General features: G+C 37.4%; 1 protein-coding gene across 1 annotated transcript in view; it reads right to left on the reverse strand.

Moving 5' to 3' along the window:
- Positions 1-1,245: 1,245 nt before the first annotated feature.
- ITGBL1 (integrin subunit beta like 1) overlaps positions 1,246-25,609 on the reverse strand; it is a 142,312-nt gene continuing 117,948 nt past the window's right edge. The window contains exons 8-11 of the mRNA XM_030473562.1: positions 20,251-20,367; positions 9,345-9,491; positions 3,946-4,059; positions 1,246-2,475 (exon numbers count right to left, since the gene is read on the reverse strand). Coding sequence (XP_030329422.1) covers positions 2,384-2,475; positions 3,946-4,059; positions 9,345-9,491; positions 20,251-20,367 — 470 coding nt within the window. The 3' untranslated portion in view covers positions 1,246-2,383. The remainder of the gene's footprint in view (positions 2,476-3,945; positions 4,060-9,344; positions 9,492-20,250; positions 20,368-25,609) is intronic.

The following is a 25,609-nucleotide window of genomic DNA, read 5'->3' on the forward strand; positions in this document are numbered from 1 at the left end:
CTAACTAGAAATCAGAATCATCTTACACCCTTTAAGTATATAAATTTAAAACAAAAGCAAAATACAAAGTAAAATGCACCAAATATGACATTGCAATCCTCTAAAGAATTGTTCTTATGCATATGAATACCTGAAATACCACGGCTGATCTATGGGATATATAAATCTGCTTATCATGCCATGGAACCATTAAAAGGCATCTACTGAACTTAGAGAGAGTTTTGATTATCTAGTATTTTCTTATTACAATACTAAATACAAATGGAAGGAAATAAAGGAAAACTTTGTATCTTTCATTATTTATAGTCTGATTCAGCAGATGAATATATATGTGAAAAAACACTGATTGTGAGATGATTCAGGTCAGCAGTATTCATAAATATAAATAAAACCAACAATCTGTGCTCTCCAGACACCAGGGTTGACAAAATACATATCTATTAAAATCTAGGAAAATATTCCTGTTAAGCTCTATAATTTCAAGATGAATTTTACTTTGGAGATTCTTTATACTGTATCAATACATTTTAGAACTCTGCCTGATAATTTGATTACTTAAGAGGTCAGCTAGCAGCTTTGGGATGTAGGTCTCATTATTTATCTGCATAGCTTCTCTAGAAGTTATGCATTGTTTGGTGATTATACTCCCTGAGAACATGTGTTTCATAAACTTTAGACAGAAAGAATCCAAGTTAAAAAAAAAAAAAAAAGGGTAAGAAAGGGCAAACTACATGGGAAGGGGGAATAATAAAATAAGTTCATTCAAAATTTTTGCGTTCTATTACATGTTCTGTGCCATTGTATTTTCCTATTTCAAAATTGTCCTTTCTAAAACAAAAGTAATTTCTAGGCTAATCATGGAAATTCCTTTTTTGGTTGATATATAGTTCCCTTATTGTTGAGTCATGTACCTCTTCAAAAATTGGGACCTTGGCACCTAAACGACAATGTTACAGTTTGGTATTAAAAAGAAATATTGTCCAGCCATTTAAACAATTTCTCACTCAATCATGGTTTCATAAAATGTAAACACTTTTGAAACTAAAATGTATGTATCTTTTTTTGCTCTAAAGAATTCAAGGGCTGCCAAATCTACATGTACAAAAAAAAAAAAAAGAGACTCATATGTAAATAAGTTAGGGAAGTCCCAATAGTTGTGCATTGTTCATAACTCAATGTGAATTTCACACTGAGTAGCATTTCACCATTGGAAAATAAAAATAAAATTTTTGTTCATACCACTGCTTTGTTTGTATTTACTGCATTAAAGCTTTAATTACCTTGTTGCCATTGTCTGAACATCTTTGCCTGAGACCCGGTTACTGAATAGCTACCTGATTTTTTAAGTCAGTTGACCTTCAGGCTCCCTATTTCCATAAAAGCAGTTACATTCATTGAATACCATGTGTGACAGTGCAATCTGTTCCAAACAGTGATTTCTAATAACATACAGAATTGTCATCCTAAAAGTTATTAGTATAACAAATTTTCATTTGCTTTAAAGAGGCAACTGTACATACATAGAACAGTATGATAAAAGTACATATGAGTTGCAGGATACATATTCAGAATAGGTAATCATACATTTATATCTTTATAAATTTCATTCCTTATACTCCTATAGGTTATGTATTTGAAAGTATCATAGTACGTAGACTAGATAGTCAACTTATTGACACATTAACCACAGACATTAAGAAGTTCTCTTGTGGACAAGGGTCTACCTTGGGTCTTCAGTTCATAGTTGTCAGGTAATTGGACCTCAGTTATTCAAGTACAATTCTTTGACCAAATAAAAAATCATTAATATTTTTATAATCTTCTTTACAGCCTCTCTCAATTTATGAGCTGGTACATAATCAGAATTGTTGGAAAGAAAAAAGGGCCAAACAATGTATTTTTCAAACACTACAAAATCAATCAAATTAATTATTCGACAAATACTCAACTAGTGCTGCACTTCTACAGGAGTACTATTGTTGCATACTGATACAGAGAGGTGACAACCAAGTAAATAATGTTTAATAAAAAGGCTTTCTTGCACCTTTTCTAAAGGTTTCTCAAGAAACGGGCATTATGGGTGTAATCTCGGTCCCACTGAATTTACCAAAATATTCTGGAAAGATCCACAGGGCCAGTATTTTATGACTTCACCTTTTAGAGCCTGGACTGTCCAGCTCCCAAGGCTGTTTTAATTCTTTTCCTTTTAGTTCTGTCATGCATTTCTTTAAGGAGCAGGCCCTCATCTGAGTGTTCTAAAGCTTTTACACCCATGTACGTGTGCATGCATGCACACCCACATACTGAGTATTTCTGAAATGAAATGTTCTAGCAGACTAAAGAAAAACAAACAAAAAACATTCTCAGTCTTTGATGGGCTTTGTTAAGGGTATTCTCTACCCAGCCAGATTTCACAAGCATTTCCATTCCATCCTTCCCAGCACTCACAGTTTCCACAGCTACAAACACCATTGCCTAGAACAGAATGAATAAAGGACAATTATCATAATTGAAATGTACTACATATTAAAAACTGTTTTATGGGAAGTAAAAAGCCATGCTAAAGTATGCATTGTTCCTTTATGGTTTCCCCCACCCCTTTTTTTGGAAGGAAGCAATTACTGTACCATTGCATTAAGAAGCCACCCCAAACCTACACTTAAAAAGCATTAATAGTATTCTCTCAATAATTCCATTAGCAGAATTGTAAATATTTCAATAATTCCACCACTATTTGTACCCAGCTGTTGAGGCTCAGTGTTCACACTGTACCTCCAGGTACAAGGAAAACCAAGATTACTTTTAACTATCATGCAGAAAGAAAAGGACATTAAAAAGTTACAAACAGAAGAGCAAAAAACATCACTTCGAACATTAAAAACTTTAAACCTAAATTCTCAGAAGTGTTATAAAAATAAATAATATCTCAAACCCTCTATTAGATGAAAAATGAGTTGGCCCTATTTTGCAGTGGGGAAATGTTACTTCATTTTATTTAAATATTTTTCATGACTCCTGGATGCTTAGCTGAAGACTTCTACAGCCTGGGTTTCCAACGTGGCTAGTCTTCCCACTGACTTTATGAAAATCCATGAAGAGCTGTTGAAGCTGAAGACTCCTGTTGCCTCCATACTGGCTACTTACCCCTAGAAAAGGACCCCTGGTAATAGGACTAACTAGAAGACACAATTTAAGAGTGGCAGCTCTCCCACTCTCTAATTGGCTTGCAGATTTCCTCCACATCTAATAATTGCTAAGCAAAGGTTTTCTAAAATGAAGATTTGTAACAGGAAGCAGCCAGTGAGTTAATTTACAATTCCCGTGTTCCTTCTTGTCACTAAATTCGTCATGAGGGTTTGGTGGCAGCCTACCCATTTCTATCCGCATCTGCCACCTGAACTCTCAGACAATATTAAGGTGAAGCTGCTTTAATCACTAGCCATCATGTCATATAAAAAGCTGTCAGGTATTTCAGCCTCCCACTGAGAACTGTCTGATTGCCAGGAAACTCTGTTAACTCACACAGCTATGCCACTCACCTACCAAAGATCATCAGACAAGTGAATTTTGTCTATGACTTGAAAGCTTTATGTACATAGAAAATCCAGTAAGAGAAAAAAAGCTAAAGAAATCTCATGATCAAAAAGTCCTGTCCACACTGCACGTCCTTTGCCCAAAAGCAGTAAATTGTAGTCTATTGCAGTGAAAACTCTTGATGAATTTCATAGCTGGCTTACTTATTTAAATTCATACTCAGGCTTTCAACTGGTGTTTTGAAACCTTAAGTTGATTATCATGCTGCAGGAAGAAACAATTATAGCAGGTTTGAATAACCAGCAAATGCACTTCCTCTGTCAGTGGAGGAAGAAGCCGGGCTTTGTTAAACATAATTCCCATCAACACAGTTTGTTTCCTGAAGCAAGTAAGTGTTAGCCTGTACTGCACCTGTGCAAATGAGACCATCGTGTTTGTCACAGTCTCTGTCATCACATTCACAGAAATCACCAGAAATGTACCATTCCTGTGGTGAACAGATGCACTTTCCACAGTGGCAGGAACCTGAAATCACAAAAAAACATTACTCACAAAGAGCACTGGCATTTTCAGAGTAGAAAATAACATGCCCAGTCACACACGTGCACATATACACATGTGCACATAGGCACAAAATTGCTGCCTAAGAAGCTATTGCATAAAAGAAAATCATCAAGCTAAAAGCTTTCTGAATAAAAGGATTCTTTTGACATGAGAGTATGGTGGGACATTACTACTAATGCTTTGATTTTGTTATTTCACTTAATCAAGACCTGCATTTTGAAGCTTTTCTTTGGTTTCAGAGGCCTACAATCAAGGCTACTCTTCCAAGCAACTGCTCTTTTTTTTTTTTTTACAAGAAAAGTTCAAATTGTCCCTGACCCACTGTTACTGAAGGCAATAAAATCACACCCAGGAAGAAAATGGCCCTCATCCTCATCTAAAGTCTTTAGGGTGAGTCCACAAAAGACCAAGGGTGCCTAAGAATAACATTTAGGCCCCCCCCAAAATCCTCATCACCACAAAAGAAACGGCTCCATCTCCCCTGGAATTTGCTCTAGGTCAGAAAGACTTTGTGCACATAATGGTGATTCAGCAGTTTGCTCATTCCTGCAGAGTAACTCAATGCTCCTTGTTGGAATAAGCAGCTCTTCTCCTCCTCAGGGATGTCAGGTTGCACCCCCACAGGCAAAGGGGGGACTTCATGGTGACATTTGTGTAATGCTGCAACCCAGAAACCTCCCTTTAAGGAAAGACTCAGAGCCATCCCTACCTTCAGGAGAAGGTTCATGGCTCTGAATCCTGGAAAGGGAGAGCTGTCCCCAGGCAACCATGTGTCAGGAAGCCTGTAGCCTCAGAAGGCTGCGAGAGAGGCTTTTCTGCAACTGAAAATGACACTAGGAAATGGTAATTCCTCCTGGATGATTCCAATACCCAGCTGAAGAGATGGCTTTTACAGAGCCTATCCTCAGCTGCCTGACCCTGTACAGAGTTCAGACACTTAAACGCCAAGATGGCACACTTAGTAACTGCTGAGCAAAAAAATCATTTCGTGAACCTAAGAACTGGTTACAGCACAAATCAATACAAAAATCTCAAAAAACAAATAAATTATAACAAATAAGACAACACATGAATATACACATAGTTTTCAATTATGAGAGGTAAAAAACGTCACCAAAGAAGATGTCGACTGTTAACAGAACGTGCTTATAAATGACTTAGATACAGTTGGAAATTCTGCCCCTCTTGCAAAATTTCCCAAATGATTCCAGTACAAAGCCACAAATGTTTTTAATGCAATATTAAAGAAAATAAGAAGGAAGCTTGGTTACAAGGGCCACAAGGATGGTAAGGGTGCTGGAGCACCTCCCGTATGAAGACAGGCTGAGAAAGTTGGGGCTGTTCAGCCTGGAGAAGAGAAGCTGCATGGAGACCTCATAGCAGCCTTCCAGTATCTGAAGGGGGCCTACAAGGATGTCAGAGAAGGAATATTCATCGGGGACTGTAGCAACAGGACAATGGGTTTAAACTTAAACAGGGAAGTTCAGGTTAGATATAAGGAAGAAGTTCTTTACTGTGAGGGTGCTGAGGCACTGCAATGGGTTGCCCAAGGAAGCCGTGAATGCTCCAGCCCTGGCAGTGTTCAAGGCAAGGTTGGACAGAGCCTTGGGCAACCTGGTCTAGTGGAAGGTGTCCCTGCCCATGGCAGGAAGGTTGGAACTAGATGCTTTTCCACCTTTTCATTCTTTTCAGTGACCCCTGAATAAAATCCATTGCAAAAATCCAAATACACTTAAAAAAATTTAAAAAATAGATCTGTCACTATCAACCAATATTCCATAGGTTTTTCCCATAAATACCGAAGTGTCCCTGATCACTGAAACTTAATTCTTTAAAACTTCAGAATAGCCTGAGCAGAGTACCTACTTTTTCTTTTTTTTTTTAAATGAAAGTAATTCAGTGTTTACTGACAAAAATTAACTCATTGCCTAATTTTAGAGAAGTGCTGTTTTAACTTGAAACATATGGCACTTGTAAATACATACAGGAAGAGCCAGCGATTGGAACATTTGGGGATGGGAGTATTTGGGTAAGCATCTACTTTTTCTGTGAGTCTTAGTATTGCTTACTGAGCCATGGGCACAGAAAATATTGACATTCCCCACAAGGATGAAAAATGCCATTGTACAAAGAGGCAGTAGGGATAGCATAGATGCTGCATGGTTGCTGTGTAAAAGATACACTAAGACATATTTGAGGGTAATTTAAACTGAATGTTTCTGTTTATACAAACTACAAGCTACTGATGGCTGCAAATGATGAATAGTATGAGAATTTCAGTGAAATGAAAGCAGTTAATAAGAACATGACATTGTGAGAAACCTGAAGTGATTCTGCATAAGTAAGCACTGATGCTGCTACTGAGGGATGCCCACGATGTTTAAAACTATTTTGCAGAAGATACAGCAAATTTAACACCAAGTCAACCAAGATCAGAATCCATAATGTAAAATCTGTTAGGGAGAATAAATGTATCAAGTCTTTTCGCTGAACAGAGCATGCTGCTCTGGGAGGCTCCTCGATTTAATTAAAACGAGTCTAATGAGTTGCAGGGTGTTCCCTGGAATACCAGCCAGATCCTCTCGGACGGGTTTTGGCTCATTACCTAGCCCACATCCTGCACTGTTTCAGTAGCCATCTGCAGCCCTACATTTACTGTCAGGGAGGCAGCAGCGTGGTGGGTGTTGCTGTTTTCCTTGGGAAGAGCTTTTACTACAGGTGGCATAGTCAGCAAGCCAAGATTCTGAGAACACCTTAGGAATGTGGATGTCCAACTCTGCTTGTGTTAGCAGAGCGCAATTTTCTGACAGCGTTCAGCAGTTGCCTGCTGAAAACCAGGACTCCTTAGAGTCCATAACTTCTACATACAGAAACTCAAGCTCCCTCAATCCATTATAGCATTTGTATATCTTGGCTAGGTTTCCAGCCAAGACAGAATAATCACCATTAGTGCACATGTTTAAAATTCCTTTATTTGACCAGTAATGGTTACGTATTGCTCAATGTAATGAAATAGAAAGAACAATTTGTCATTTTGACCTCTGGATAATGCTGATCACCCTAGCTATGAACAACATTTTAAAGTATGGGTACCCAGTAAGACATGACTTCCAGATACATATTTAAGCATTGAAAATTGATTTGCCCTAAAAATAAAAACAAAGAAAAAAAAGAAAAAAGCTAAGCATGGAAACAAAAATTATCAGTAATTAGACTGTCTTTGCCGGTGATCCCCATCCTGCTCAGAGAAGAAGTAGGAGATAGTAGCCCCCTTGGTGTTCACTGGCTACATGCTTCTGGAAGTTGTCCTATGTAGGCATTTCTCTACTGGGACAAGCACTCACATATGACCAGCTGCTCCCACAACAAAGCTGCTATAGCACCTAATATGACACAGCTTTATTATAGTGACTGTCCTCAAGGAAACCTTCAGTTACACTGGAAGCTTACCTGTGCTTGGAGGCTGAAGAAACTTGAAAAAATAAAATAATCCAACCAGTGATGCTGAATATGGATTCAGGGTCAGGTTGGCAATTCCCTTAGAAAGTAAATGCTGCTCAACAGTGTGCTACTACCCTAGAAAATCTGGACTTTTGGAGCCTTCAATCATGTAGTCAGGTTTAAAAGCACTACCTGCCTGCAACAGGTTGCAACCTAGAGCAACTTTCAGGCTGCTCCAGCCCATATCAGTGACCAGATCCCAAACCAACCCCTGGTTAGCATAGACAACAATAGACAATAAAGGGAAAATATCCTCGATGTCTGCAAATTGCTGCCAGATTATCTACTTCCTAAGCCTCAAAGTAAATTGTATCCTTGATATACATGCTCAAAGCTAATTGTTCTCAGAGTATTCCACAGGCTGGAATAAATAGCTTTCAGCTATACTCACAAAAAGTAGCAGATAATACAAATATTTTAAAATTTAAAATAATCTTTCATGTTTATATTTACATTTTTATATAGCGAATTTTACTGATTATGAGCATATTCCTTACCTTCACAGTTTATATTAAAAAAATCACGGGACACCAAGACTAAGAGTAGTTAACTTCTGCAGTAAACCAGAGTAACTCAATTTCTCCAGTAACTCAGCACGCTCTTACACATACACTAATTTAAAGATAGCCACATCTGCTGGAAACAATAGAGAAACAGTGCAACTTCCTAATTTTCTATGACATTGCAACAACTGGGAAAAAAAAAACCCAAACCCAAAATAAAAAGGTGCGGTGGGGAAGAATTCTGATAAATGATAATACAGATGGAAAAGGCTAGGCTGGAAACCCCATTTAAATTTCCTTTGCACTGAAACAAGAGTTAGCAAAGAGTCAGCTGGAAATCTGTCTGATGTAAAAGGCTCCTAACTGTTTTTTTCCACCTAGTAGGCTTCTTCCCTGTCTATGCAAGGGACATATGAACAAAGGAAATGGCACATCCAGTCTGGAGTGAGTGCATTCTAGCCTTCAGCCAGGCCCACCACCCATTTTTTGTCTCTTTCAGACATATTATATTACAAAAATAGGCAGTTTGCACTATGGGGGAGCTAAAAAGCCTTCTTTCCAATAATGCAATTTTCTAGCCTGAAAGACTGCAAGGTAAGAACCTCAGAGAACAGTTTCAAATAATTATCAACATTTTCTAAATTTTATTCCTCCCTCTGGCAATTTTTTATAGCTGGAAAAAAAAAAAAAAACAAAACAACTAATGCAACCACCTGAATAAAAATTTAGTAAATAAGAGAGTTTGTGGGATTCTGTTGTGAGGGCTGCAGATGTCTACCTTTCCTTTGCTGCTCTGTTGGGGAGGGAGATGATTAAGTATACCAAAAATTGCTGTAGCACACTTTCTGCCACTTACTGTTGCCTGAGATACTACATTTGCCATCTTGGCCACTTCTGCGTGGGCAAGTGCCCCTGCCCCTCAAACTGGATGGAACACTAACAGTTTATAACGTACAGCTGTTCAACGCAGACCATCAGACAAACACATACAGGAAATTATATGCTATTAACAAATTGCATAGGACAGCAATGCTACTAAACATGTGCGGCTGTGGTGGGTGTTTGACGAAACGGATGTAAGTGCATTAAGAAGCCTAATATAACATCCTTTTAATAATAGGTGCCTTTGAAAGAAAGGGTTACTAAACAACAACCCACAGCCATGCACATTAGTCTTCCAGAACCTGATGGTTTTCCTCTGGAGGGGCACTGACATGGGGTGGCTCATCTGCCAGTTCTTACCCTTCCCCGAGCATAATATGCCATCTGCCGACTCGCAGAGACTTCTGCTCTCCTCCTCTGTCATGTTGCACTTCCTTGAATGCTGGCACAACTTTCCAAACCACCCATCCTGGCAAATGCATCGGCCACATGAACAGATACCATGGCCTGTAACGACACCAAGGTTAGATATGAGCAAAACAAGGAGAAAGCAATGGCTTCAGTCTACAACTGAGATCATCTTCCGACATCTGCAGTGTGAAGTGCATGCTATGGAATAGACAGACAGATAGATGGACAGCACAGCTTCCTGGCAGGGTCTTCAGTTCTCTCATTCTTGGGTTAAATAGGGTGTCCTAGTGATGTGCAGGAAAGCATAGGAATGGCTCCCTTCATCCAAAAAGCTCATCAGCTCAATTTTATGTTATGTTCCCTAACCCCCAGTGTACTGAGGACAGACACAACCTCTTTCCTTCCATGTCTTTAACCCTGCAGCCTGGTGCTAAAGTCTCACCTGCATATCCCATACTGTTACCTGAAGAAGCAGATCCCAGTACAGGGCTGAGAGCAGGACAGCACACAGCAGAGCAGGCAAGGGAATTAAAAGTTGCCATTTCCTCCAGTAGCCCATTACTGCTGGTTATCTGCTGCAGTGCATAGAGAGGCTGATGTGCAATGACTGGGCTCAACATACTCTGCAATTACTACAAACTAACTCATATAGGAAAGGATGAAGATAATTCCCCCAGGGTCTCATGCAATTGCTAATATTGGTTGTATGTAAACCCAGCTGGCAACCTGCAGAGTTCCTTTCATCACCCTAACAACATCTTGTTGCTCTTCTGCATCTCCTCTCCAGACATAGCTATCCCAGCTCTCCACAGGAACACATAGATGTCAATTCCCAGATCAAGACAAGAAGTCTGAATGAGAGGGAAGATGGACAGATAGAAGCAGCATACAGTAGCAAGAACAGAGATATCAAAAGATTATTAATAATAAGGGGGGAAATAGCGAGAAATGAAAGGACAGAAAGAAAAGAGGAATGGAAAAAAACCCCATAAAATGGAGGGTAAGTGGAGAGGAATACACTCTGAAATGTTAGGGAAAGAAGGGTAGGGAATGACAAGTGAGGAAAAGGCTGAAGAAACCCTTGAACTTGGGTCAAAGATACAGCCTAAAAGAGATAATCAATGTTTAAAAAAGGAGGAAAAAAAAAAAATGGAAATGGAATTTTTGAGAATTATTTGTACTAAGATTCGTAAAAACAGAAAATACATTGAATAAAAAATGGAGTATGAAATCTGGCCAGGAAGAAGGGAAAGGTGACAACAAATGCAGACAAGAATACAGAAATGGAAAACAGAAAGAAAAAAAGATTTAAGAAATGTCTCCCAGACAGAATTTCACTTTTCAACCTTGAATAGTATTTCTGCAGTAGAGGAGATAATTCCTTAGCTTTTCAGATTACTGGGCTTAAAAAAAGCAAATTATACATGCCAATGACTTTTGTCCTATTCTACCTGCTATGTAGGGCAGGGGAGTGGAAACAAAGGGGCTGAGATAATTTGTGAGCATGGGCTGGGAAGAAGGGAACAAGCAGCAGGAGTATCTGGTAAAGTATTGAACTGTAGCAAGCAGAGAGGCAAACCAGCAATTTTGTTTTTCTCATTTTTGGACTTCTCATGAGACAGCAGTGCAACTAGATATTCTAAATGGGAAGGCAGCACTGATTGATTGAAGCCCAAAGGAGGCACAAACTTTGTAATTTGCTGTAAGTATAATTCCTTAATTACTGGATGCTCCAAAGTCTTGGAGCCATCATATACAGTGATCTAAATGCTCAGAATAATTTTTGTACCCCAGACTGTGTATTGATCCTGGCGGTTTTTGATCTTATTATCTATACAACTTGAAATGCTCAGTAACAATGACACATTCTTAATATGGCAGTATTCATTCAGCAATTACAAATTTACATATTCGCATTTCACACATATAAAATATTAAAACTTTATAACTAGCAACAATAGAAGCTTGATGCAACTTTAGTTTCTTTGTTAGACTGGGAAACAAGAACTATATATAGTTGTTATATATATCTTGTTATATATAGAAACTATATATCTTGTTTGTTATATATAGAAACAAGCTATACCACAAACAAAAATACCAGAGAGAGAAAATAAGCATATTGACTTTCCCATATGCTCCTTCCAGGTAGATGGCATCCAATTGTCTACGTTAACTTACTACAGCTAAGCTTCTGACAGCATTTTTATCTGCTTCTTTATTTTAATTTGTAACATATAGATTGATTTGAGAATAGCTCAACCACTGAAGAGCAAAATATACAACTGGATATTGGTGTTGGAAAATTGTTTGTGGAGATACAAGTACTTGTACTCATGTTAGCAGTGAATAGTAAGAAATCTATGCTGATTCTACTGAGAAAATAATTTGGTATCATTTTTGTTGTATGGTTATTATGATTTACAGAATGCAGAGACTGATCATTTCTGTAAAACCTTAAAGTAAGTCAAATAAAAAAGTAATTAATAATCTATAAATTTGCAGCAAACAGAATTTACAGTTTACCACATAAAATTTGATACACATTTTTCTGAGATGACCATTTTTCTCCTTGATGCCATATAAATTCTCAAAACATAAAGGATTCTTTTGTCTCAACTTCTCCGAAATCATATTTACTCCTAGCTGACACCAGCCTGGGCAGCTGCAGTGCTTCAGATGCCTCATCCATCAGAGTGGTGAGGATGCAAGTGCATAGCCCAGTGCTTGTTAACTCCTTGTTATCTTCAGTATGTGTTAGCCTATGAAAAACTGCTTTACACAGTTTAGTTGTGTATATCCTCCTTGCAAAGGCTCTTTGCATTTGTCTGAATATGTCCAAACAAGCTGACCAAAAGGAAAGGCCTTTCAGTTGAATGTAATATTGAAATTATATTCAAAGTGTCGCAGTTTCATTCCAGTAAATCCCAGACTCTCAAACTTATAAGCAAGAACAGGTTGCTGCTCTTGCTCATAGCTCCTTTTAGATCTGAATATAAATCCCCCCATAGAGGAGAAGAAAATTCAAGAGTACAGCAATCACAGAGGAAAGGGGAAAAGAAAAATCTCTAACTGAAGAAGTCCAGTCCAGCTGAATTGACTAACATGATAAAATCCTAATTTATCTATTCAGATTAAACAGATTTATTGGGAAGTGTTGGTCTATCATCAATTCGTATTTAACTCAAAACACTTAAAATCACAGGCAAATTCTATATTGCAATGGCTCTGAGACTATACATCTTCATTCATTAAAACCTGCATTAAAGATCTGAGTTAATGAACATTTAAATATATAACAGAATACTTTAAACATTAATTGCAATCAAGAAGAAAGACTGTGATGGGGAAGCGGCAGGCAAGAGAAAATGGTTGTTAAAAACACTGCCACTTTGATTAAAAATATCAGTAAATCAAATAACCACAAGATTTAATTGTGAAATATGAATGAGGCAACAAAGCAAGCTGTGACAGATTACTAGCAGAGGTTCATTGTAACCCAAATCAGCCCAAATCAAACTGGACCCTAGGACGAATGATTTATTATCACCTGGAAATAAAACTGTGTGGTTGTGGGAAACTTCAATTTAAGACTACTCACTTAACTGTTGTCAGAGTTCCCAAACAACCCGCATGATAATTTTCTAATACAAAAGGCACCACTACATAGGAATGTCAGCATGAGGAAAAAGGTGAAATAACGATTGCAGAGAAAGGTGGTTCTTTTTTATAGACTAACTAGCTATAACCAAACGATGTTCACAAAGGGCAAACTCAGGCCAACCCCAAACAAAATTTGGCATCTTAGGAGAATAAGTTTCTTAAAATGATTAATAACATAACCAGATGAAAAATAAGAAGTTTTAAAAGTGTACAAGAAATATGAAAAATCTCAGAATAATGCAGCATCTCTGCTTTAGAACAATGCAGTAAATGAAACAAATATTTCTCTCTGTATTTCAATAGAAACAGGATTTTCTATTTTTTTATTACAGGACTGTGATAAAGAAATTTCCATTGTATTATTAACATAAGAGAACATTAAACAACATCCATCTGGAGGAAATATTTCTAAGTGAGGAGGCTTCATTAACCTGCCCTATGCTAAAAGAGTTGATAAAAACATTATTGGATCACTGATTTTGATTTTTATTGAATATCAGTAGAATTCCTTGACTTGAACAGTTGTGTTAACTGTAGTTAGAAAAAACAAATTTAAATGTGAAGCAAAATACTAATCGTCTATTGTATTTTCATAATAGGTCACTTACTATTGTCCAAGTCTAATAATAAAGACTGTGGCTCCAGCTTGAGCAACGCAACAGACAGGTAGTTCAGGACAACCTTCAAGTAAAACACTGCAGTGAAAAGGGCTAATGCCATCGTCATATGCATGTAACAGGAAAGAACTGAGCAGGGACACAAATGAGTAGGAACATTTAGAGCGTTTATGAGAAGGACATTAAAGTCCTACAACTCACTGTGATATCCATGTTTGAAGAGATTTTTAAAAACTTGGAAGAGTCTCAAGAAGTACCAAAGAAAGAATTCAAAGAGCAGAGAATGTGGCTTGTTGAAATAAATTCAAAGATCTGTATCTGTTTAGCATATTGGGAGAAAAAAAAAAAGGAAATAAAAAAAAAGGGTAAGAAATGTCTTAGCAGGATCTGAAACAGCTTCTTTAAAGGTAGTAGAATGGGGATTATCAAACTATATGAGAGAAAGACAAAGCAAGAACCATAGAGAAAAGCTGATACTGACAAATTCATTTGAGAAACGAAATAGCATTTCAAACAAGGATGATGAATACTGAAACAAACTTCCAAGGGATGCTGGCATTGGGCTGCACATGTCGTGGAGTCTTCAGAGTGTGGCCTTCTCAGAGGCAGGCTTAGTTGCACACGGTACACAGATTTCAAATAGGGGAGGCATGGGTACAGTGTAAGGGCTATCTGTAGCCTAACATATGAGGTTCAACACGTAAGTCCCTTTTGGATTTGCAAATTAATATCTATTAATCATCAATTAATATCAATTAATCAACATCAATGTTGATGCACTAGTAATTCCTTTACTGCTCATTTCAACTGAAAGATTCAATTAAAATGAATTCAATACCTACCAACGCTTTTGAATTTAACTGCTGCTGCCCCTGGATGTGCCTTAGAACTAGGATGAAGTAGTTAAAGGCAAGGACGTAGGCATTGAATCATTAAGTCTGTACTTAGTGTTGTCAAAATAAAACCCTAAATCACACTAACTTTATGCCAGGTAGATTCTGACTTCTCCACTACCTAATATATTTTCACTTTTTTTAGCAGCTAGTAAGCATGTGGCATTTTTCAATAAGAAATACCATAATATAAATTCCTACTAAATAATATAAAAATATGTAGTGATTTCTGTAACCATTATATTTATTTCAGATTCCTCAGTCAAAAGAACATGATCTCCAATCTGAAATCTCTTAAATAGAAAAGATTAAAAACCTGTTGGGTAGGAAATAAACTATTATTTTAACATAACAGGAACAACAAAGAAATTCTGAGTTCAATTTAGATGCCTAGTGCCATTTCACATACTCTAAGACATCAAGGACATCCTCATGATGGCAGCAGCTATGCAGGCATCCCTGTGTCATTATGGAGCCAAGCTGGGGTTAGGCAAGAGTAGCTTTGGACATCAAAAATCATACAGGGTACCTAACTTTAGGCAGCTGAAGACTTTGACATTATGTCCCATGTAGTCCAAGAAGGCATGTCAGGAGTTGTATTCACATCTCTGAATTTATAGACTGGTCAGTGTCAAAAGCTGTCTTTGGCTGGGACATAGGCTGGTATTATTTTCCTCTCCTAATTTGCATTTTAGGTATACTAGAGAGTTCCATAAATGCCTTACATACTTCTGTTTCTGTGAAACAACATTAGTGCAAGGAATGAGTTGCCTGTTATGAGTTTCGACCTTTGCTAGTGGCCCTAGTGATGAATTTGTGTGGAGCTTCAACCATTTTTACTGGTTTTGTTGGGTTTGCTTTTATTGTAGAGTTTTTAAGCAGCATAATCCTGCACCAACATGTACCATGCAGAGGACCCAAAAGGGCTTCTGTTTTATTCTTTCAGTGGTTGATACTCTGCTGGGGCAATAGGCCAATAATGGTCCTGAGTACAAATCAAAATAAATGGCGTTAAGAGCATTAACAAATCAATTTCAAATTGATTTTTACTGTTCTGAATTCTTGTTTCCTGCCTGCCCTCAATCTTGAAAGAGAACAGAACATAATAGACAACAGCCACCCAGTGAAGTGGAACAGCCAACAATGACATCAATGACTGGTCACAGTAGAGGAACAAATAACACTTGAAAGATCAGGACACATCTGCAGCTATCAGCACAGCCATAACCTCAGAGGACAGGGAGAAATATCTCTCACCAGGAGTAGTAAGGTAAGTAAATGTCAAGCCTGGTGTACATCAGTGACACAGCTGTGCAAAGAAAGAACTTATGCTGGCAAATCTGCAATTCTCCAGTCATGTTTGTGCACCAAAAGCACTTAACTTGCACACTAAAGACTCAAAGAACCAAGTAAAGCTGAAGAAAACATGATGTTAAATATTGCTGTGGATCAACACTGCAATACACCTAGGCAAATCTTGCATCATTGAAAAAAACTGAACTGTAGGGAATGGCCCTTTAGGTAGAACATATCTATCTCAAATGAGATAGATGTCAAATTAGATATCTCAAATGAGATAGGCTCTAATGAGACACCTTATCCAGCTATAGCATATTGAGTCTCTGTGCAGAGGCATAGACAAACTAAGGGGAACACAGATGAAGAACCTGGAAAGCAAGTTGAATGACGTCAGTCTCCCTCTCTACTCCACTCACATGAGACCCAACCTGGAGTACTGCATCCAGTTCTGGGGTCCCCAGTACAAGAAAGATATGGGCTTCTTGGAGCAAGTCCAGATTGTCAGAGGGATAGAACACCTCTCCTGTGAAGAAAGGTTGAGAAAGTTAAGGTTGTCAGCCTGGAGAAGGCTCTGGGGATAACTTATTGCAGCCTTTCAATATTGTAAAGGGGGCTAATAAGAAAGACAGAGAGACTTTTTACCAAGGCCTGTTGTGACAGAACAAGGGGCAATGGTCTTAAACTGAAAGGGGATAGGTTTATCTTGGACATAAGGAAGACATTTTTACAATAAGGGTTGTGAGACACTGGAACAGGTTGGCCAGAGAAGCTGTGGCTGCCCCATCCCTGGAAGTGTTCAGGGCCAGGTTGGATGAGGCTTTGAACAACCTGGTCTAGTGGAAGGTGTTCCTACCTGTTGCATGGGAGTTGGAACTAGATGACCTTTAATGTCCCTTCCAACCCAAACCATCCTATGATTCTATAGATCCATTTCTAATAGCAGAGTGCTGTGGAATCTATGCCAAGTCCTCCTGCAACCTCTGTCTTTGTGGAGATGTAATGTCGCTATTCCTGGTAGTGCGGTGATGGACAGCTGAATTTTTAAGTGAATGACTCACTACAATCATGCAGAAACATGATAATAAGGTCTCACTCAGTTGTACCCTAATTTATCACATCTTTCTCTTCATGTCTTCCTACCATCGCATGGACAGCTGGTCTGGAAAGGAAGCTATTAATCAATCTCTGCTGGTCAGAGGAGGCCAGTAACAATTCTTATTCAAATCATTTAGGTTGTCATTCACATTTCTCATTTCAGCATGCATTTAATCTGAAAACACTGGTCTGCCTTCCTTGTGCTTACAGGTACTCAGTGCTCACTGTCAGACCCTGCACATTCACAGAGTCCAGCTTACAATCCTCTGAAGACTTGACAGTGATTGCCCAGATAGGAACAGTGGCAGAAAAATAGTAATGAAAAGAGAAGGAAAGAGGAACGAATAAGCAGGTCAGCAAGAGGTGTCAAGAGTGTCAGGCTGAGATGGAAGCATGAACAAACCTGAAAGGAAGAGAGAGAGATGTGTGTGCCAAATTAATGAGAGAAGTTCTGTAAATAGATAAGTTGCAAAAAGGGAAGAGAATAAGGTTAAAATTGGTAAATCTCCTAATAAGAGAGATGTGTGAAATATCAAAGGAAATATTCAAAATGTTATCAGGATAGAAAGTGATAGCTAAGCAAAACATCCGACTATTACTATAGAGTAGGGTTGAAGCTATCAGTAACAGCAGAGGCTACTGAGAATCTGAAAATGATAACAATGGCAGAAATTCCTACATTTGACCAGAATCTGTGGAAAAGGCATCTAAAATAAAATGCTGGTGGAAGCCACAGTGAAAGATGAAGAGGTAGAAAATGCAAAAGGAGTAAACGGCTCATATTATGAGTTTGAAGGTGACAGAAGCTAAGGGGAATTCACTTACTAAATGGCGAGTGAACAGAAAGCTGCAACTGATGGGGACTCTCTGAAGATAAACATTCCTGTACTAAGTACTTACACCTTAATAGGTACTGCCTTAAGTTTTGGGGGTCAGGGGTGGTTTCTTGAGAGAGGTAGATCAGGAACACAGATGGACACTGGATGGTCAAAGAAAACAAGGTTTCAGGAAAGAACATCAAGAGAAGGAAAAGTGGTGTATGGAAGAGATCCACATGATTAATAAGACATCTATAATTATTAATCTGAATCTCAGTGCTCTTCCCATGGGAAAAGCAGACAAATGCAAAGAAACATTTCTGTGGCATGAGAAGAGAAACAGAGGATTCTGTAAAAGAATGAAAGTAGATAGAAACATGAAATAACAACATAGAAACATGCTTCAGGGAGTAAATTACAACCAAATCTAGAATAATCTAAAAATACCTCAAATTATGTTTAGAAATATAATAGAACAAGAAATAAAATATTAAGATATGATAAAATAATTTGCCAATTATTTGCCACTGGAATCCCAACATATCTACTACACAAATCCAACAATTTTAGAGGACGGTATTAGTAGTGGCATGACTTCTAATTGGGAAAACTAAAACTCTAGAGACCAGTGTCACCTCACCAAGTTCAGAGATGAGAGTGAGCAAAGATGCTCTAGTCTCCCTTGAAGCACTTCAGAGGTCAGCTTAGATCCTGGTGGATTTAATCACTTTATGCCATGTTTCCTCCTTTCCTCTTACTCACAAAAAAAGCCCAGGACAACAGGATTCCTGATTTGGCGCTTATCCTAAGATTTTGGGGGAAAGAATTGGGAATAAGCTCAGCTCCCTGTACCAGTAAAAATCAAAGGGCGGGCCTTCTGAAGTCCTGTCAATAGATGCTGTGCAGTGTAATTTCAAACAGGGCACAGCCACTTGAATTGCATTTTCCCATATAATTCCTTTCACCTCCAGAGAATCATTAGTAACTAAACTATCAGCTTGAATGGCAGTGAGAAAAAGGAGCTTGAGACTAATATAGTTCATGAGCTGGCTTTTCTTTCTATTCATTATTTTAAAATTAGGAAAATGAGCTTAAAGTGTATGGGGTTTAAAATAATTGATTAATTTCTGCCATTCTCTTTGGACAAAGCTATTTAAAGGGGAGAGCTTATTCAGGTAATTCCTGCACAGTAATAAGTTGGACACTAGTCAGGTGTTGAGGTGATTCTTCATTTAAGTGTGGGGTGCTCTAGCCAGCAACTATATCCTTTCTAAGAAGAAACAACAGAATTTTTGTCTATAATTTCAAAAATGTGCAATATGTTTAGCAGTATTAACATTGAAACATTGTCATCAAATAATGTAAAATATGAATGACATAAACAGAAGAGGTATTTTTAACCATGGAGGATATTAAAATATATAAATAAAATATATAAATTATTTAAAATTAAATTTCAAATTATTCTTTTTATACACATTCATATTATTGAATACACTGAGGGTTATAAACTATTATCATGGCAGGTTCAACATTCGAACTAGAATTTTCCATATATTTCCTACATTCTGCATAGCCAACACCTTGAAGAAATATTCCCTTTAGTCAGATTTTTTTTTATGTACACAGGATTATGAAGCGATATGCTTTTTCCTTACATAGAAATAAGGAATATAATAAGATGTGTCATTTCTCATACCAACTACTTTGTTAATATTAAGAATTAAAGAGTAATTCTTTTGAATTAAAGAGTAATTGGCTTTTGAAATAAAGCCAATGAAATCTAGATAGAGAGCATTTAAGACAAATACTACTCACCTGTTTTTAAAATACCATATGGTATATATTCATTTACATATCTAAAAGTAACTTAAAATGCTGCTTAACACCAACATATATTACTGAAAAATCAAAAAGTGAGGTTTTCACTATCAACATTAAAATAAACCTTCTGCATGTACAATTACAATGACAATGTACCTCAAGCATTTTAGATTCTTTCATAATATATTTTTATGACTTTTTTAGAAAACAGACATATCACTGTCAGTGAATATGAAGTATTGAAAAGTATTGCTGTCGTTATTATTTTGGGGTAAAATACAATATTCTCAGTAAAACATCAGCTGTACTAAAGGCAAAGTAAATTTACCTAATTTTTCAGGTTTTCCTTTAAGTGTCTCTATTCTTCTCTAATGAACACTGATGGAATTTGGGATATACTACAGCACTCACATTTATGCTATTAGGTGTATTTAATCTACATCATCGTTAATGTTTATGAAGCTTTAAAACAAATATTCACTAACACATTCAACATTCACACAGCTTATTTCTCTCCAAAAATCTATAATCTATTGTAATTCATCAACGATGGCAACAGTCTATAGTGACATTCTGTTATAAAATCAGAGGGAACAAAGTTATAAACTGTCAAGATTTATATATATTATGTTATGAGGATACATACCCCCACAGACATCACCGTCCACATTTTCACACTGTCGATCATCACATTCACAGTTTTTGCCATAAACTCTGTTGTCTCCTGGAGGGAAACAAGTGCATTGGCCACATTCACATCTCCCTGTAAGAATAAATAATTGTTAGAGTCATGATTTCAGTAAAGTAAAATAAAGAAAAACCAAACATTCTACACCCTACACCCCAAAGACAAATTACAAGTCACTGTGTATTAGAATCATAGAATAGTTAGGGCCGGAAAGGACCTTAAGATCATCTAGTTCCAACCCCCCTGCCATGGGCAGGGACACCTCACACTAAACCAGGTCACCCAAGCCTCCATCCAGCCTGGCCTTGAACACTGCCAGGGATGGAGCATTCACAACTTCCTTGAGCAACCCATTCCAGTGCCTCAGCAGCCTCATATTAAAAGAATTTCTTCCTTATATCTAACCTAAACTTCCCCTTTTTAAGTTTGAACCCATCAGCCCTTGTTCTATCGCTACAGTCCCTGATGAAGAGTTCCTTCCCAGCATCCTTGTAGGCCCCCTTCAGATATTGGAAGGCTGCTATGAGGTCTCCACGCAGCCTTCTCTTCTCCAGGATGAACAGCCCCAACTTCCTAAGCCTGTCTTCATACAGGAGGTGCTCCAGCCCCCTTATCATCCTCGTGGCTCTCCTTCTGGACTTGCTCCAACAGCTCCATGTCCTTTTTATGTTGAGGATGCCAGAACTATACACAGTATTCCAAGTGAGGTCTCATGAGACCAAAGTAGAGGGGCAGGATCACCTCCTTTGACCTGCTGGTCATGCTTCCTTTGATGCAGCCCAAATTAAATTTAATTTTTAATTTTTATTTTTTTTTCACTTTAATCACTTTAATTAAAGTATGCACACAAACATTATTAAAAAAAAACCCAACAAGGAACAAAACCAACTATTCCCTCTCCATGGCAACAACAAGCAAAGGATGTCACTGTTATATCTTGGTGGAAACAGCAACAATAAGCAATAATTGGTATTGTATGTTTTTCATATCTCAACTTTGCATAACAGAGCTATGGCACATGCTTAACTGCACAATTAACCTCTGTAATTGATCTAAAATATTTAGCACATATCTCAGGAACTCCAACATGAATGTGATTAGAATTAAATAGTCTATGCACAGAGCTATCTAAGATACTCTCTATTCATGGAGACACATAACTCTTCAAATACTCTGTCAGGCCTTTGGAAAGCAAAAATCCCTGTAATTTTTCTTGTCTAGACCTGAGGAAATAGAAGTCGAAAGCACAGCCTCTGTAAGAGTCTTCCCTTCCATCAATCTGTTCACGGGAGAACTCTCCAGAGTTTAAAGGCGAAAGAGACTCATCCAAAGTCCCACATATCTTCCACTCCAAAGCCCTCAGAGCAGTGAGTATTAAATTGTCAGGTGTGGGGAGAAAAAAAAAAAAAGACCAAAGACAGTCTTGCATTGCGCACATATGAGACAAACTCAGTTCAGGATAACACCGAGTTATCCCGAACAGGATAACAGAATAACAGGTTTAGTTATTTCCTAAGAGTTTTCCCCTGTATTTTTTAATTTCCTTTAATGCAATGCTACTGTAAGAATCCTCAAAATATGACACAAACTGTAGATCAAAGTAGTACTTTTGATGGGCTTAGAAAAGGACACTGTGTGTAATGAAGGGCCACAAGATACATGGAATAGGATGTGGAAAAGCCTGTTCCTCTCAATCTAAACTAATCACAGCATCAGTGAGACTCAGCCTGGGCCTGGACACTGTTCTACTTACTGCAGAACCCAAATTTGCAGTAGGAGCAACTATAGCTACAAATAAAAAAATCCTCCAAGTGCAGCCTTTTAATTATGTAACCAAAGAGTTCAGCATTCACAGTATTTTTGGCATTTGCTGAAATATTCTGCTGAATGGGAAAGGACTGTTAAGGAGAACCTTAGTAAGGCTTTTCTAACACTAGGTTTTCTGACAATAAAACCTTTTAGGTCAACACATACTGCCAAATTATTCTTAATCTCTCTCCCGTTTTGGGTTTGTTTGTTTTTTTTAAACTTCTAACCTACACTAGTTACAATTGTTTTTCAAAAAAACCCCCAGTCTAATAAAGTTGGTGTAGGGAGAAATCTTACTAGTTATGGAAAAAATTCCCAGCTCATTTTATAGCTGCTCTACTCTTCATGTTCCTAAGCAGCAATGTACATTGCACTTTCGAGCTGACATTCTATGTGCCAGGATTCAATCTAGAAAGACATTTTATGATCAGCTTAAAGTGCAAGAATCCTATTAAAAGACATGCTGACAGACAGAGTTAACAGCAAATACTTCATGATACCTTTATAATATACATGTTTTTAAAACTGTTGCACTGGCAATTATATGAGAATATTAGTTCCAGAAAGAAACTTATTATAGGAAATGCACCTGCCACATCGCAGTTGTATTTGGCAACCATGTCAACATTAAAGATATGATTGTCTGCAGAATGACCAATGTTATTTGCCTGCACTGTCTAAGCTACAATTATTTGCCAAGGACAGCTCCAGTAGAAACTGGGGGAAAAAAAAATCATTCCTTAATACTTAAATATACAGAGATTTTTAATGAGTCCAACTTGTTCCTATTTGGGGCTCTCACAGTCTCTTTCTATGAATGCACCTTAGACAAGCTTGCTACTTTTACAAAAATATCACATCACAGTGTCCCACAGCACAGTTACCTGTAAGCAGATAGGTACCTGATGAACAGGACCCATCTGTTGTGAAGACTCTATAAAATTAACAAAAGAACCATCTTTAACAGTGGTATCCCGGCCAACTAATGCTATTCTAAGGAGGATGCCTGAAGGACAATAAAATCAGTTTAAGCAAGTTGCTTTGCAGAGAGGAGTCAGCAGAGATGGAAAATCCTCCAGAGGGACAAGCTAAGGAAGGTTCTGTAATGAGGCTCCTGCATGTTCTGTAATTAAGCACTACCTTCCGTAATGCTTAATTTAATAAGTCAGAATGACTTGGGAGCCCAGTGGCTGGGCACTTGCACTGGAATGGGAACAGGTTCCTCTCAGTCCCTGTTGCAATTGATATTTATTCATTTTAGTTAATGTGCAACAGATACATCAGGAAGAAAAGCTGATGAATATCCCATCCCTAGGCAGATAGGGCACATTTTTGTCATGTAAGATATACAATGTCAGGTTGTCCTCTCGATATCAAGCACAAAGGGGATTTAGGCCCTACTTTTTCTATCTTCCCATCTGAGATAATGAATAAAACACCAACACATATATTCAAAAATCCCAAATTCCATGTTGATGCCTGTGCCTCATATTTTATTTCAGCTGGCTCCCGCCTAGGTTCAGGATATGATTTAGATCATCTGACTGCAGATCTCGGCAGAACTGAGCGTCTTGAAAATGGACAGAAACCTCAGCCAGTGCGTGCTCTGGAAAAGGACTTCTCCAAGTTATTTCCTTACTTTTAAATATTCAAAGATACAGTTGTAGTAGTTTAGTACACTGCTGCTGAAATTGATAGCCAAATTACTAGTTCATAATCCATTTTCTTTTATAAATGTGACAAGATCAGCACTAAGAACATGAGAAGTTAATTTAGTGGTCATACTAAATAATTGCAACTTTGTATTGGCTTAAAAAGTACCTTTTACCTTCACAAGTACTGAGTTTTTGGTTAGATTAAGTGAAGTGGTCTTATTCTGTGGAGATGGTTTAACAGAGAATTAAAGTCCTATTGCTTCTGAACAGCTAACTACATAGGAAGCAGGATACATGCAGCACAATACATGATGTAGCAAATGTAAACTTTCAAGTCTCATTTTATCACCATATAGATCAACATAGAAATTAATAACATTTTGTAACAACAAATTTCAGACTTCTTCCCTGGGAAAACCAGGATAAGATCTTTGCAGGATAAGCTTGCTTCAGCCATACTACTACTTTGTCAGGTGTATATACTACCAAAATAACAGAAGCCACACCTTATTCTGTGACCTTCTTCTTTTAGTTATTGTGATAAAATATTTACTAAACAAATTCAATCGTTCAAAAGTAATTTGAAGCTCACATTATACTGAAAAGGGATCATCACTTCACTAAACATACTTTCTTTGTCTAGAATAATAGGTTTACCATAGCAACCTGATTATAGAGGGGAAGCTACTGCCAAACACATCCTAAATTCTCTTTAAATTCCAGGGCATGCAGAAACAATTAAACACAGGAGGACTATAATATTCTGCACCTTCTCAACTGGATACGCAGGAGCTACGCTTTATGAGTAAAAAGAAATAACTTCACCTGAGACATTTCCTAGCAAGGGGCTTCTCCTTCTTGCTAAATAGGGGGAGTAAATTTCATCATCCAGTGATTTCAGATGAAGGAAGCTTTATGATGGAGGTTGTATTAGCTATTAACATTGAAAAACTTAACCTACTTATTCCAATGAAAGATTCCAAGAATAGAACAATTATACAAGACATTTATTTGTCTACAGTCTTAATATTTCCTCACGCTCTTTCCTCCCATTGATGTCAAGAGGAGTATTAACTTATTACTGACAGTTGTTATTACACAAAGACTGAAAAATTACCAGCTTAGGGTGGATTTTTTTGGTTTTTAAAAGGGAATTAAAGTGCCACACCTCATTAAAACACATAAGTTTATTAGATAATTGACTCTAGAATTTGAAAAATCTACACCTTAAGCATTTAGCTTTTGATTTTATCCACCATTTACTATAGCATTTTTTCATTCCTCTTGTCCAACATTTATGAAAGCATATCTAAAGTGAACAGTACCTAGACTTACAGCAAACCTGCTACCATGCAAATTACTGTGACCATTAGCTGCATGCATTCAAACCAATTTCCAGCTGCTTATGTACAATGAAGGAAAGTCTTTTTTATACAGGTAATTTTCATTTTAAAACACTGTACTAGAAGTATATTATTTGCATAATAAAATATTCTTACCCTGTTATTGCCAGCAAAAAATATCAGGAAGAAACAGCAATAGTTTTCAATGTAAAAAAACCACTGAATATTATAAGATCTATCTCATTGTCTTTTCTTGTCTATAACTCTTCAACATCAAGGATTTTTCTGTGCACGGTGCTGAATTTTTATCTTCTAAATGAAAACAAATAAATTTTTCTTTTTTTAATATGTAAGGAATACAGCACTAAATTACACTGAGATTGTGGTAAAGGTTCATTGGTACTTGGAAAGCCTTGTTTCAGGCTAGTAATAAATATAAGGGAATATGCCTTTAAGAAGGACTTTTCTGCCCTATGGCTCTTCCAGACTTAAGATCTGAAAGCATTACCT

This window comes from Strigops habroptila, chromosome 2, assembly GCF_004027225.2.
Source record: "Strigops habroptila isolate Jane chromosome 2, bStrHab1.2.pri, whole genome shotgun sequence".
NCBI lineage: Eukaryota > Metazoa > Chordata > Aves > Psittaciformes > Psittacidae > Strigops > Strigops habroptila.